The sequence below is a fragment of the Anolis carolinensis genome, unplaced genomic scaffold, assembly GCF_035594765.1.
Source record: "Anolis carolinensis isolate JA03-04 unplaced genomic scaffold, rAnoCar3.1.pri scaffold_14, whole genome shotgun sequence".
Classification (NCBI taxonomy): Eukaryota; Metazoa; Chordata; class Lepidosauria; order Squamata; family Dactyloidae; genus Anolis; species Anolis carolinensis.
In genome coordinates, this window is record NW_026943825.1 from 13,045,522 (window position 1) to 13,060,103 (window position 14,582).

The 14,582-nt window shown below is 42.8% G+C and overlaps 1 protein-coding gene across 1 annotated transcript; it reads right to left on the reverse strand.

Annotated features, from left to right (window-relative positions):
• Positions 1–606: 606 nt before the first annotated feature.
• On the reverse strand, positions 607–3,116 carry LOC100562580 (methanethiol oxidase). Its single transcript, XM_003227955.4, has 5 exons — positions 2,729–3,116; positions 2,399–2,520; positions 2,139–2,231; positions 1,577–1,695; positions 607–1,418 (listed from the first exon to the last, which is right to left on the reverse strand). The coding sequence occupies exons 1-5, from the start codon at positions 2,733–2,735 to the stop codon at positions 1,256–1,258; spliced, it is 504 nt and encodes a 167-aa protein (XP_003228003.2). The 5' UTR covers positions 2,736–3,116; the 3' UTR covers positions 607–1,255.
• Between the last annotated feature and the right edge of the window lie 11,466 nt (positions 3,117–14,582).

The following is a 14,582-nucleotide window of genomic DNA, read 5'->3' on the forward strand; positions in this document are numbered from 1 at the left end:
TTGTAGTTCACCCTGCAACCAGAGAGCCCATGGACCCCACCAATGATGCATCTAGAGAGCAAACTTGCCCGTAATGACAAACTTTAACCACTGATGGAGTTTCAGGGGGTTAACCTGGCATGACGTGAGTTGCAGTTCACCCAAAGCCTTATAATGACTTTTTCAAATAACCTAGGCAATGCCGGGTACCCAAGCTAGTTAGTATATAAACTTGATAATGATTGTATGTGTTTATACCCTGTTTTTTCCCTGCCAAAGGAGACTCAAAATGCCAAGACTATCTCGGCAAGACTATTCCTGCCTGTACTGCTCTTTGCTTTTTAGTGGCCTTGGTTAGCAATGAGTGCATTTGTGATATTTTGGTAGCATCATTTGAACAATCTACCTGAGGTGGTGAAGCCCGTTGCGAAGATCAATTCGTTCCCTCGGATGCCCATTCCTTGAAGTGTCGTACGAGAACCATACCTTGGTGATATCCGGCTGAACCCCTTTCCTTTGAGGCATGTCAGCATGGATGAATTTTATTATTTTCAGCCAACTTTACTTAAAAAGTGCGAAGCTGTCCATAGCTGAGAAGAACAACTGTTAGGTCTCCCAGGTTTCTAACAGATCAATTCATTCCCTCGGATGCCCACTCCTTGAAGCTTCGGACAAGGACCACACTTCAGTGAGATCAGACTAAACCCTATTCCTTTTCAGGCATGCAAGCATGGGCTATTTTTATTTTATTCAGCCAAGTTTAGTTACAAAGAGCTAAGCTTTCCACGGCCGAGAACAACAAGTGTTAGGTCTCCCAGTTTTTTAACAGTCGGTTTCAAAGAAAAGTCTTATTATCATTCAAACCACTTTATTTGTTACCAGGATCAGCCTGTTCATAATATTCTTGGTCAGAACTGAGGATCTTTACAGAAACCTTCCTTATAAAAGGCCTTGCACACCAAGCTTTTGATAGGAAGGTAAGAAAGAGAAGAAGAAGAGAAGGAAAGGAGGAGAAAGGGACAGAAAATGAAGGGCGGAAATGAAGTTGCCATTGAGACATTGTGAGAGGTGGAGAAGGGAGGAAGCAGGCAGGATGCGGTCCCAAGGACACCCAGAGAAAGAGATGGATATATGCTACTCCAGCAATTGTATGTCTCATGTTGACATTTACAACAAGGAGTCATGACAGCAAGCACTGGACACAAAAGTATTGAGTGAATCCCAATTCTTAAGTGATTCTCCCATTGACATGAAGACGACTTGGAAAGGATGCACACTACTCCCAGATATCGGAGGTGCAATCCCCGCCGGGATAGCGCATCTCTTTCGCCCGAGCCGGACCGCACGGTTCATGCCCAAAATCCACCAGGAATTCCGGGTTCACACAAAGACCGCCCTTCTCAGTGTCCACATCCAGCTGGAGCATGACCGAACCTTCCCTGGAAAAGGCATAATGTGGGGGAAAGTCAAAGTTGTGTGCCATCAAGTTGTTTCTGACACATGGACACCTTTTCATGAGGTTTTGTAGGCTGGATTTCTACACAAGAGGCCTTGCTCTGTATTGGAGAGAATGTGACTCACTCAAGGTCACTCTTACCTGACCAGCTCGGGGTAAAACTCCTGGTCCCAAGACGTGTAAAGAGAGCTGGTGACATAGAGACGGTGGCCATCCAAGCTCAGCTGAAGCTTTTGAGGCCCTCCTTTGAGCTTCCTGCCCTAAAGACAGCAGGGAAGAAATAGCACCAGGATCAGGAAACATGTAAATCAGATAACAAAACCGGGCTGTGGCGCAGGAGAGCAAGCCAGTTGCAATTAACTGCAATGAATCACTCTGACCAGGAGGTCATGAGTTCGAGGCCCCTCGGAGCCTATGTTTGTCTTGTCTTTGTTCTATGTTAAAAGGCATTGAATGTTTGCCTATGTATGTAATGTGATCCGCCCTGAGTCCCCTTCGGGGTGAGAAGGGCGGAATATAAATACTGTAAATAAATAAATAAATAATAAAAAGGGCTAGAAAAAAACACAGAAAGGCCAGTTTTCTCTGCAGGCCCTCGCCTCCATTTAGATTTGGAATGTTGGATTTCTATGCAACTTCTTCCCATTTTGATCTGGCTCCTAATCCCATATCTGCCCAGTTCATTATCCATTTCAGACCTTACCTGGATCATAAAGGGATCAGGTTGGCAATCCAGCTCTGGATCCTCAAGGACAATTACATGACCTCCTTCCTCAATACTGTTCCCCAGAAATACCTAAAAAGATCCCAAAGAGACGTGGTCCGTCAAGCAGTGAAAATAACAATGTTGAAGAAATTGATGTACCTGAGCTGAAACACCAGTTCCATCATCCCCAGACAGCAGCCAGAGGTGGTGAGATCCATCACCTGGAAACACCTGATTAGGGAAGGTTGCAAACTTACCTGCCCAACCAATTTGGGACAGTGTGGATCCGTGATATCGTATTGGCGGACATCACCATGCAGCCAGTTGCTTGCATAGAGGAACCGGTCATCCAGAGAGATGACGATATCGAAAATGAACCCTGGAGGAGTAGCAAGATCATCGGGCCACTGGAGCCTCCAAATGCCATCCAACTCAAAACCCTTCTTCCAGGCTAGAGACACAGTCTAACCTATTGCCCGAGTCCTAGTTTCCAGGGGAGCAGAAGACAAGCCTGCTCCCTCATCCTTATGACATCCTTTCACATATTTATACATGGCTATCCAATTTGTTGTTTTTGTTTTACTAACCTGGCATTTCGGGGTAGAGCCAACCTGATACTTTCTTGTTCGGGACTTGGATCACTTTCTCAGCCGCCCAACATCCACCCTACATGGAAAATCAAATTGACTGGTTATGTATTTATTTCGAGTCAAAAGCATTGCATAATAAATAAGTTTAAAAGTGATAAAATAAAGGAATCACAAACAGCTAAATAGTTTTGGACCAAAAGCGGGCAACAGCAATCACATTGTCCGTAGCTTTAAACAACTCCTCCTCCGTGCATGAGTCAGGGCATTGTGGACAAGCATACATATGAGGAATTGTTTGTTCAGCTCCACAGTCACACAAGGTGGAAGATTCCTCCAGGTAGTGCCATCTTGCCAGGTTGTCTTTTGATCTGCCCACTCCGCTTCTGAGTCTGTTCAGGGACTTCCAAGTTGCCCATTCTTGGTTTTCCCCTGGAGGCAGACCCTCTTGGGGGGCCATCCAGTTGGGATTGCCAGGTTTAGCTGCCCAGAGAGACACCCTTGTTGTTGCTGGGGGGACATCAAGAGGAGTGGTAGTTCTCATGAAGCCCTTCCTTGATTTGAGTCTGCTGGGAGGAGGGTGATAGTCATGCAGTGGGTGGCTTTCACAATGTTCAACCTTTTTTCTCTCACAGTTAGCAGCAACTTCCCATCGCACGTCAGGGGGGGGCAATGCCAGCTAGCTTATAGAGATTATCAACAGGTGTGGGTTTAATTGACCAGTAAAGTTGCTAGAAAAAAAGTAAGACCTCTCCATGTTTTTTTCTTGGAAAAAGTTTGTGTTTGTGTTAATCATCGAAGGCCTCTTCCAAAAGGCCTTTGATGATTAATGGTTGTAGGTTCGATTTATCTGCCCATTCAACAATAGCTCCATCGATGATGCTTTGCCATTATTATATTGCACTTTATTGACTATTTTAGCAGTGAAACTACCTCTCCCCATTTTGAAACATTCTGCACTTTGGCCCAGATCTGTGTATTAGTCTCCTGTTTTTAACATTTTATGCTGTATGTTGATTTTTATGACTGTTTTATTGATGCTGATGTTTTATTGTTTGGATATTTGTTTTATTGTCTTGTTGCTGCTATTATATTGTTGTGTCGGGCAAGGCCCCATGTAAGCCGCCCCGAGTCCCTTTGGGGAGATGGGGCGGGGTATAAAAATAAAGTTATTATTATTATTATTATTATTATTATTATTATTATTATTGACACAACGACGTTGTATGACACAGCAAACAAGATAGGTATGCTGGATTTCATATCACAAAATCACAAGTCGAACATTTCCCAAGTGTCTAGGACTGTGTGATGTATTTTCGGATGATGCGTGCAGATCCCAGTAAGGTTGGCAGATCGTAATTTTGCAGTTGGCAGATCGTAATTTTGTCAATGTCTATTGTTTCCAAATGCCGGCTGAGATCTTTTGGCACGGCACCCAGTGTGCCCATCACCACCGGGACCACCTGCACTGGTTTCTGCCAGAGTCTTTGAAGTTCAATCTTGAGGTCCTGATAGCGGCTGAGTTTTTCCTGTTGTTTTTTGTCAATGTGACTGTCACCTGGGATGGCAACATCAATGATCCAAACCTTGTTCTTTTCCACAACTGTGATGTCTGGTGTGTTGTGTTCCAGAACTTTGTCAGTCTGGATTCGGAAGTCCCACAGTATCTTTGCGTGTTCATTTTCCACAACCTTTGCAGGTTTGTGATCCCACCAGTTCTTTACTGCAGGGAGGTGGTACTTGAGGCATAAGTTCCAATGAATCATTTGGGCCACATAGTTGTGCCTCTGTTTGTAGTCTGTCTGTGCAATTTTCTTACAGCAGCTGAGGATATGATCAATGGTTTTATCGGTTTCCTTGCAGAGTCTGCATTTTGGGTCATCAGCTGATTTTTCGATCTTGGCCTTGATTGCATTTGTTCTGAGAGAGAGAGTAGGTTCCCACTTCATTGTAGGGATCCGAACTAGGTATCCAGGCACCTAACCATTAAACCACCCTAGCACCCCATAAGCAATTGACTTGCCTCATGGCCACCATTTCCCCCCCTTTTTTTACCTCTGTCTTGAAGAAATGGTGGATTGAGCCCTCTAGGGGGCAGGCCACATAACCGTGGACAGAGTTGGGGTTGTGCAAGAAGCGGACCTCTATTGGGCCCGAATCTTCACCCAGGTCAATCGACTGGAGGAGGCGGTGGGAGGTCAAGTCCCAGATATCGAGGTGACCGCCATAGCGTCCTGTGAATGAACAGGAACCATGATTATACCAGTTGAGGTCTGATGGAGTCTAGAATCACATTGGCTTTTTGCACTGTGTTCACTTGTGGTCTACAAGGACTCCTCTCAGATACCTCTCAGATGGGGGCTCCTACCTTTTCTCAGATTGACTGGACTGAACCCACTGATAATGAATTTGGGCACTCCTCCGTGGACGCTGATCAGGACATTGTGCCGTGGCTGGTACCAGAAGTCAAACATCCCATGGTGTCCATCTTCTGGACACTCCCAGCTCCCTTTCACTTCCCAGGTTTCCGGGTCCAGAACGAGAAGTCCACCTGGGATAAAAAAAAAACAGGAACCACTGGTATCAAAAGACAATGTGTTTCCAAAGAGTAATATTATGATTTCTCTCCTGCTGTCACCCATTGATTGGGATTCAAGGCAGGTTACCTATTAGAATACTGACATGTTTAGGGCTCTTTGTGTGGCTTTCCCCTATCGTGGAGGGCTAATTGTGTTCCCAAATGGGCATCTATGCCTGAAATACCTCTTTCGTTGCCGAACGCATCTCCAATGGCGCTGACCAAAACCTCCCTGCTGCTTAAACAACGCGATCTGTACAAGTAGCCCAAATTGGTTTTCTTGATGATTTCTCGGGGTTCGATGACCTGTCGAGGTGTCAGAGTGAGAGAAAACAGATCATTTCTGCAGTCTGACCTATGTAAGGCCCTTTTCCATGAGATCTAAATACATCTTCTATATTTTAGCATTAAATGCAGTACTATACCATTTTGATTGTCTTAGCTCAATGCCATGGAATCAAGCTTCTGGGCACAAGTGTGCCGGCGACTCAGTAAAAGACAACTCCCAGGACTCCATAGTATTTAGATGTAACATATAAAGTGGCATTGATCTGCATACATTCCACAGTGTAGATGCATCCTGACTTTTTCGCTGTGTGAATCCTTTACCTACTTTGCACAAGCTGGGAGCGCACAGGTCAGAGCCCGTGTCCACCACATAAACACGGCCGGAGATCAGGCCAGGGAGGATGAGGCAGTTGCGCTCAATGCCAGTGTCCCCAAAGGAGTTGATGGGGGCGTTCCAGCCCGAGTGATGGAGTTCGTCATCCAGGTGAGGCATGTGCAGACGGTGGATGACCTGTTGGGAAGACAGAGAGGATATAATGCTCTCTTTCCTTACAAACCATTATTGGGTAGTCTTTGAGAAAATGAAGAACATCCAGGATGAAATGCTTTTCCTCCATCCCAACTGCCACAGACCTTGCTTCAGAGAGAGAGAAGAGCTGCCAGGATGACAAGTTTTGTCCATGCTAACTGTGTCTGTCCTGGCTTCAAAGGGAGATAAAAGCATCCAGGAAGGACTCCATCGTGCCTAGGCTCAGAAGTGGATGAAATGCCCTCTCGCCATCCCAACTGCCACTGCCCTGGTTTTGGAGAGAGTGTCGTACCTAACCGAGCTTTGAGATCAACACAAGTCCAGATAACATGGCTCCCACCCCAACTGGTTGCACCTCCTAACTCTCAAGCGTAGCTCTCCATGTGATTTAGGCATCAATTTTGGCTGTATTTCTTTTGGGGCGTGCCAAAGTGCATCGTGGCAGTGCCAGTCCTCTGAAAGAAACCATTTCTCATCCGTCCCAGAGTGATTAAGCACACGGATGAAACTCAGATATAATTAAAGTACACTCTTAATCAGGGGTCCCCAAACTAAGGCCTGGGGGCCGGATGCGGCCCATCGAAGCCATTTATCCGGCCCCCACGGCACAAGGGCAGAAGCTGGTTGGGCTAAATGACCCAAGGGGTCTCTTCTTCTCTTCCAACCCTTCTTCTTCTTCTTCTTCTTCTTCTTATTATTATTATTATTATTATTATTATTATTACAGTAGAGTCTCGCTTATCCAACGTAAACGGGCCGGCAGAACGTTGGATAAGTGAATATGTTGGATAATAAGGAGAGATTAAGGAAAAGCCTATTAAACATCCAATTAGGTTAGGATTTTACAAATTCAGCACCAAAACATCATGTTATACAACAAATTTGACAGAAAAAGTAGTTCGATACACAGTAATGCTATGTAGTAATTACTGTATTTACAAATTTAGCACCAAAATATTACGATGTATTGAAAACATTGACTACAAAAATGCGTTGGATAATCCAGAATGTTGGATAAGCGAGTGTTGGATAAGTGAGACTCTACTGTATTATTATTATTATTATTATTATTATTATTATTATTATTAACATTGAGGTTGGGTGACCATCTGTCAGGGATGCTTTGCTTGTGCTTTTGGTGCACAAAGGCAGAAGGGGGTTGGACTAAATGGCCCAAAGGGTCTCTTCCAACCCTCTTTATTATTATTACTATTATTATTATTATTAACATTGAGGCTGGGTGGCCATCTGTCAGGGATGCTTTGCTTGTGCTTTTGGTGCACAAAGGCAGAAGGGGGTTGGACTAAATGGCCCAAAGGGTCTCTTCCAACCCTCTTTATTATTATTACTATTATTATTATTAACATTGAGGCTGGGTGGCCATCTGTCAGGGATGCTTTGCTTGTGCTTTTGGTGCACAGAGGCAGAAGGGGGTTGGACTCAATGCCCCAAAGGGTCTCTTCCAACCCTCTTTGATGTTGTTGTTGTTGTTGTTGTTGTTGTTGTTATTATCCTTGATCGGTTGCATCCGCATGGGTAATTTCTTTATATAGCCCCAGGGTTCAACTTGCATTTGGGTTCTCCCCAATGTTCTTATAGCACCTTTAACTTCCTCTATATTTACAAATCTCACTTAGTGCACTTTGATCAGCCCATCCTTATGTTTTTATTGATGTGTTTTAACTTTGTCTTATTAATGGTTTGATTTTAATCGTATGTTTTAATTTTTCATTTGTGCGTTTTCGGTATTTGATGTTTTTGTATGTATACTCTTTTGCATTTGTAAGCCGCCCTGAGTCCCTGCGGGGAGATAGAGGCAGGGTACAAGAATAAAACTATTATTATTATTATTATTATTATTATTATTATTAATTACTAGCTTTGCCTGGCCACGCGTTGCTTGTGGCTTATGCTTTCAGAGTGTTGCTCTTTATTTACTGTCCTGATTTTAGAGATTATATTGTTCTGTATTATTATTAATTGCTTTGAATGCGATTTCCTGCTTCTTGGCAGAATGGGGTTGGACTGGATGGCCCATGAGGTCTCTTCCAACTCTACTATTCTATGATTCTATATCACAGTAATTATTACATATTATATTTATAATCTTATATTATCTGCTTAGAACTGGATTCTATGAGGCCCCTTCTTCACAGCTGTATAAAATGCACACTGAAGTGGATTATATGGCAGTGTGGAGTCCAGATAATCCAGTTCAAAGCAGATAATATAAGATTATAAATGGGTTATATAGCTGTGTGGAAGGGCCTTGAGTTTACACTGCCATATAATCCAGTGCAAATTAGATAACCTGTGGAAGAGGCCGAGGCATAAGTCTGCCTGTCCTCTGGTCTGAGTTGGTTGCTAGGAGACCAAGTGGGCAGAGATTAGTCCTCTAACTGGCAGCAATTGGATAAAAACAATTATTCCTTTCCCTCTAATTAGGACTTTATTTTTCTTTTCTTTTTGTTGTATCAACCTAGAGGCATGGATGATGGGTTGTGTTGTCAAATTTCGAGGTTGGGGGGCCTGTAGTTTTGATGTTTTGTTGGTCGCCGTGATGCCATCACTCATTTATATATATAGATTATTATTATTATTTATTATTATTGCTTGGTGGCCAACTATAGTCCGGCCCCTGTTTTAAAAGTTTGGGGACCCCTGCTCTTAATGGTCACCCACTTACAGTATTTTGTGCCCAGAACTTTCCACGAAGTCTGCATTATATTCCTTTCAGGCAGAGAGAGTCTAATTTCATTAGTCTTCATATCTGGACACCTGATAGCACCCACAGTGGTCTGGAACACATCTCACCACGTTAAAACAGTAGATGTGGCCCTTAATGAGACATGTTCCATTATCACAGGATGTCTACAACCCACATAGCTGGAGAAATTATACTGTTTAGAAGGTATTGCAGCACCTGAAATCCGTCGGGAAATAGCAGCCAATAATGAAAAGACCAAGACAATGCATCTCCAGCCTATCCTCTGTTTGGATATCAGCTAGGATGCCAGTGCATTAAATCAAGAAATAGTTTCTAAGATCTACAGAGGTACTTGTTAGCGAGTGTGTATAGCTGAACCAGCAGCGTTCAGTTAACACCATGTGCAAAAGACTCAGACCAGGCGAAGGAATTGAAAGAACAAAGGAACTTTACTTGTTGAGTTGAAGTTAAGTAAACAGTTCAGCAATCGTACAATGTCCTTGTAGTTGCATAGGATCAATAACTAATCAATCAGCATTCAATATATCCAGCATAGCATATTTAAACTGCTACTTGACCGTAGCTAGAGAGCCTGTCTTTTCTGTGCTCTCCCTGCAAGCTCAGATTCCCAACTGACAAAACCCAGCCATCTGCCAGCAAACTGATACATTGTTTAAGGCGTGGCTTGCCTCTGCAACACAGCTCAGCTCCCTTTTTGCAGAGATCTTTTGTAAGCAACTTTGCAAGGATTTCTTTACACACACACACATAGCAATTTGGCGCAATAGTACTTGCCCGAACACTTCAGCAAGCGAGTGTCCAAAAGGGGCAGGCTAGAACCCGGAACCTCATGCCATGGCTGATATCGAATGAGAGACTCCCTCCTGGGCACACAGAAGACTGGGCGACTTGGAAGGTGCTGAACAGACTGCACTCTGGGACTATGAGATGCAGAGCCAACCTTAAGAAATGAGGCTACAAAGTGGAGTCCACAACATGTAATTGTGGAGAAGAGCAAACCACAGACCGCTTAATACAATGCAGTCTGAGCCCTGACACATGCACAATGGAGGACCTTCTTATAGCAACACTAGAGGCATTCCAAGTGGCCAGCTACTGGTCAAAGAACAATTAGTGCAATGCCATGTTTTTAGCTTTGTTTGTGTTTTGAAATACATGGTTCTTTTCTGACACGATAAATAAAACCTGATAGTATCCAGAAGCTTTCGCCATCTGCTAAAAGTACCTTCTACCCTGTTTCCCTGAAAATAAGACATTCCCGAAAAATAAGACCTAGTAGAAGTTTTGCTGAATTGGTAAATATAAGGCCTCCCCTGAAAGTAAGACCTAGCAAAGTTTTTGTTTGGAAGCAGGCCCAGCGCCTGCCAAACAGAGCACCAGAGCATGCAGGATTGGTAAATGGAAATAATGGTAGTAACAAGAAATTCTTTGTCTGGTTATGCTGGTTTGTGATGAGAACTACTGTACAGTATATAATAAATGTTCATTTTTTAATTCAACAATAAATGTGAATTCTTCTTCATGGAAAAATAAGACATCCCCTGAAAATAAGACCTAGCACATCTTTGGGAGCAAAAATTAATATAAGACACTGTCTTATTTTCGGGGAAACACGGTATGCAAAGTGTTCCAGTTGGGATAGTGGTTTAGGACTCTATGAACCAGGGTTCAAATCCCAGGTTCAAGTCAGCCGTGGAAACCTGGGTGCCAGGAGGAAGGTCGCACTCTCTCAGCCTCTCAGAGGCAAATCTATTTTACAATGGAGGACCTTCTTATAGCAGCACTAGAGGCACTCCAAGTGGCCAGCTACTGGTCAAAGGACATTTAGTATAATGCCAAGTTTATAACTTTGTTTGTATTTTCAAATACATTACAAATTGAACTGTGGGTCTGCTTCTGACACGATAACATGCAAGATAATCTTTCAAAGGATGGATAGATCCTCTGTCAGTATGATAGTGCCTTAACGGCTCCTCCGTGGCTTGATGGATTTGTACCAAACTTGACACACAGACCTGTCAAGCGTATAGGCAATCGAATAAGAATTACCTGGCAATAAGATGGCGATTCTGGATCTACATCCACCGTGGCCAAATAGTCAGGTTCCCGTGACTCGGTTCCGCTTAAAACGCACACTACGTACATCAGCTTTTCTCTGGGGCTTTTCTCTTGTGATCGACACCATATGAGGTTGGCCTTCTCAGAGATGGAGAAGGGAGAAAGCATATAGGTGATGGAATAAGAATTACCTGGCAATAAGATGGCGATTCCGGATCCACGTCCACCGTGGCCAAATAGTCAGGTTCCCGTGACTCGGTTCCGCTTAAAACGCACACTACGTACATCAGCTTTTCTCTGGGGCCTGCGGAAACAAAGTCTAGTATCAGGATCTTCAAGACAAGGATGTATTTTGTTGGATATAAGGAAGTGGAACCTGATTCTGGTAGAAAATATCAACCTTACGTACCTCTCATGGCATCCAATGGTGAAGCATAGCCGGGTCCATGGCATGGGCCATACTTCCCTATACATTTGGGGAGGGAAATAAAAGATCAAGATCTCATTTATTCACATTGAAAGAAAATACTTGGCTCAAAGGAGCATCTGGATCATAAGAGTCATGATGGAGGACCTGGAACATGTCTAGAGAGGACATGTGTTGTCAGATGTGGATAAATGAAACCATATGAATTTCTCTTCTGTTTCATAGTCTGGGAATCTATCACAGTGCTCTTGGAGGGAGTCCAAACTCCAGACGATACCAACAATCCACTGTATTAAGTAATAAGTAGATGAGAATCTTTTAAAGATCCTTGAAGCAAACTCTGTATTAAGTCATAAGTAAATGAATCATATATAGAAAGCAGTAATTTTAACAATGAAGATCAAAAGTGAAGCAGGACCCAGGACTGGAGACTCTTTGGATCCAGACATAGACACCGACTGCCTTGAGTTTGAGGATGAAATGAAGTCAAGGACTAATCCCCAAATTAGAATAAATGTCCTGAATGGAGACAGGCGGATGACTTACCTTTATTCGGGTTCTTCTGGGCTGGATGTTTTACATCCACTGCTTTGTTCTGGATCTTAGACATCTCCTTTGCAACCTAAATGGATCTGACAATGAGAAGTGTCTCTCCACTCCCTAAAGAACTTATATATACAGAGGATATCTCTCCATCTTTATGGGTAACGCATCGAAATGCTGAGGAAGAAAGAGTCTCCACTGGAAAAACCCATTAAGGAATCAGCTGACTCCAGAAACAAACAACAGGGAGCAATTTCAGATGTGGCCTTTTTCATTGTGGTCCCAAACTGCTTCACTCAATTAATTTCAGGTTGCATAAACATTGCCTCCCATTTCCAACAAACCCTTTGTGTTTTCCTCCCATTGCTTCTTCCAAAAAGATAGAAGAGAGCAAAGCAGGAAAAATAGATTATTAGATAGCAGACACAGAACCAAAAGCACCACAATTTTATAGATTTCAGCCTCTTTTCATATCTTTGGATAGCATAGGGAAGGGTTAACACCCACATGGCATTTATTTTACTGTCAGTGCCCCTGTTCAGAAGATTTCCCCACACTTTCTGTCCCTCTGAGAATTGGATTTTTTTTAAATGGCTTGTTGTGGAAATAAGGATTGGAGAAAAGGCTTCAATGGAGACATCCTTTTCCCATGATGATAACTCAGGGAAATCATTCTCCCCCTCTATTCTGCCTTGGTCAGACCACACCTGGAATCACACTGTGTCCAATTCTGGGCGCCGTAACTTAAAGGAGATGTTGACAAGCTGGAATGTTTCCAGAGGAGGGCACCTAAAATGATCAAAGGCCTGGAGAACAAGCCCTATGAGGAGCATCTTAAGGAGTTCGGCATTTTTAGCCTGCAAAAGAGACAGCTAAGAGGAGACATGATGAGGGCCATGGATAAAGATGCATGGGGAAGTCCTAGGGAGGAGGGAGCAAGCTTGTTTTCTGTTGCCCTGGAGACTAGGATGCAGTGGAGCAATGTCTTCCAACTACAGGAAAGGAGATTCCACCTGAACATTAGGAAGAACTTCCTGACTGAGCGAGAACTGTTCAGCAGTCAAACTTTCTCTCTGCCCTGGAATGTGGTGGAGTCTCCTTCTTTGGAGGCTTTTAAACAGAGGCCGGATGGCCATCTGTCGGGGTGTGCTTTGAGTGTGATTTTCCTGCTTCTTGGCAGAATGGGGTTGGACTGAATGGTCCACAAGGTTTCTTCCAACTCTAGGATTCTATGATTCTTCCAGAAGTAAATTTCCCTTCTGTCACTTGCTGTTGTCTTAGCCCTGTTCTTAACTGTGAGTCACTAGTAAGTCGGATATTTGTAACTTGTGAACTGCCCGTACTACAATCGATATTACAGTAGAGTCTCACTTACCCTGTTTCCCTGAAAATAAGACATCCTCAAAAAATAAGACCTAGTAGAAGTTTTGCTGAATTGCTAAATATAAGGCCTCCCCCGAAAGTAAGACCTAGCAAAGTTTTTGTTTGGAAGCATGTCCGGCGCCCGCCAAACACCATAGCCTGTAGGATTGGTAAATGTACATTATTATTATCATTATTATTATTATTATTATTATTATTATTATTATTATTATATTTTTATACCCCGCCTCCATCTCCCCAGAGGGACTCGGGGCGGCTTACATACTAATTGTATATGGAAATAATGGTAGTAACAAAAAATTCTTGACAGGAGTCACAGTTTGTCTGGTTTAGTTATGTTGGTTTGTGATGACAACTACTGTACAGTATAGAATCAATGTTCTTTTTTTTGTTCAACAATGAATATGAATTCTTCTTCATGGAAAAATAAGACATCCCCTGAAAATAAGACCTAGCGCATCTTTGGGAGTAAAAAATAATATAAGACACTGTGTTATTTTCGGGGAAACGGGCCGGCAGAAGCTTGGATAAGCGAATATCTTGGATAATAAGGAGGGATTAAGGAAAAGCCTATTAAACATCAAATTAGGTTATGGTTTTACAAATTAAGCAACAAAACATGTTATACAACAAATTTGACAAAACGTAGTTCAATATGCAGTAATGTTATGTTGTAATTACTGTATTTACAAATTTAGCACCAAAATATCATGATATATTGAAAGCATTGACTACAAAAATGGCTTGGATAATCCAGAGGCTTGGATAAGCGAGGCTAGGATAAGTGACATTCTACTGTATATATTTTATTACATGTATTCTATCTATATATTTTAAACTTTTTTGTTTTTAAACACATTACAACTGTGAACTCGGTTTGCTTCTGAAACGATCTATATCTATCTATATATCTTCTATATCCATCTTTGAGAGTTCTTGGAGAACGGGAGAAGTCCCAGCAGATTGGAGGAGGGCAAATGTGGTCCCTATCTTCAAGAAGGGAAAAAAGAACAACCCAAACAATTACCATCCGATTAGCCTCATGTCGATACCAGGCAAGATTCTGGAAAAGATCGTTAAGGAAGTGGTCTGCAAACACTTAGAAAGGAATGTGGTCATCGCTAATAGTCAACATGGATTTATCAAAAACAAGTCATGCCAGACTCATCTGATCTCTTTTTTCGATAGAGTTACGAGTTGAGTCGATGCAGGGAACACCATGGATGTAGCGTACCTGGATTTCAGTAAGGCCTTCGACAAAGTCCCTCATGACCTTTTGGTAAACAAACTAGTCAAATGTAGGCTAGACAAAACTTC

Coding starts and splice junctions, on each gene's coding strand:
- LOC100562580 (XM_003227955.4), bottom strand. Junction 1,696..2,138: donor CTGATCCCTTTATGATCCAG/GTAAGGTCTGAA, acceptor TGCTGTCTTTAG/GGCAGGAAGCTCAAAGGAGG. Junction 1,419..1,576: donor TTTTACCCCGAGCTGGTCAG/GTAAGAGTGACC, acceptor TGCCTTTTCCAG/GGAAGGTTCGGTCATGCTCC.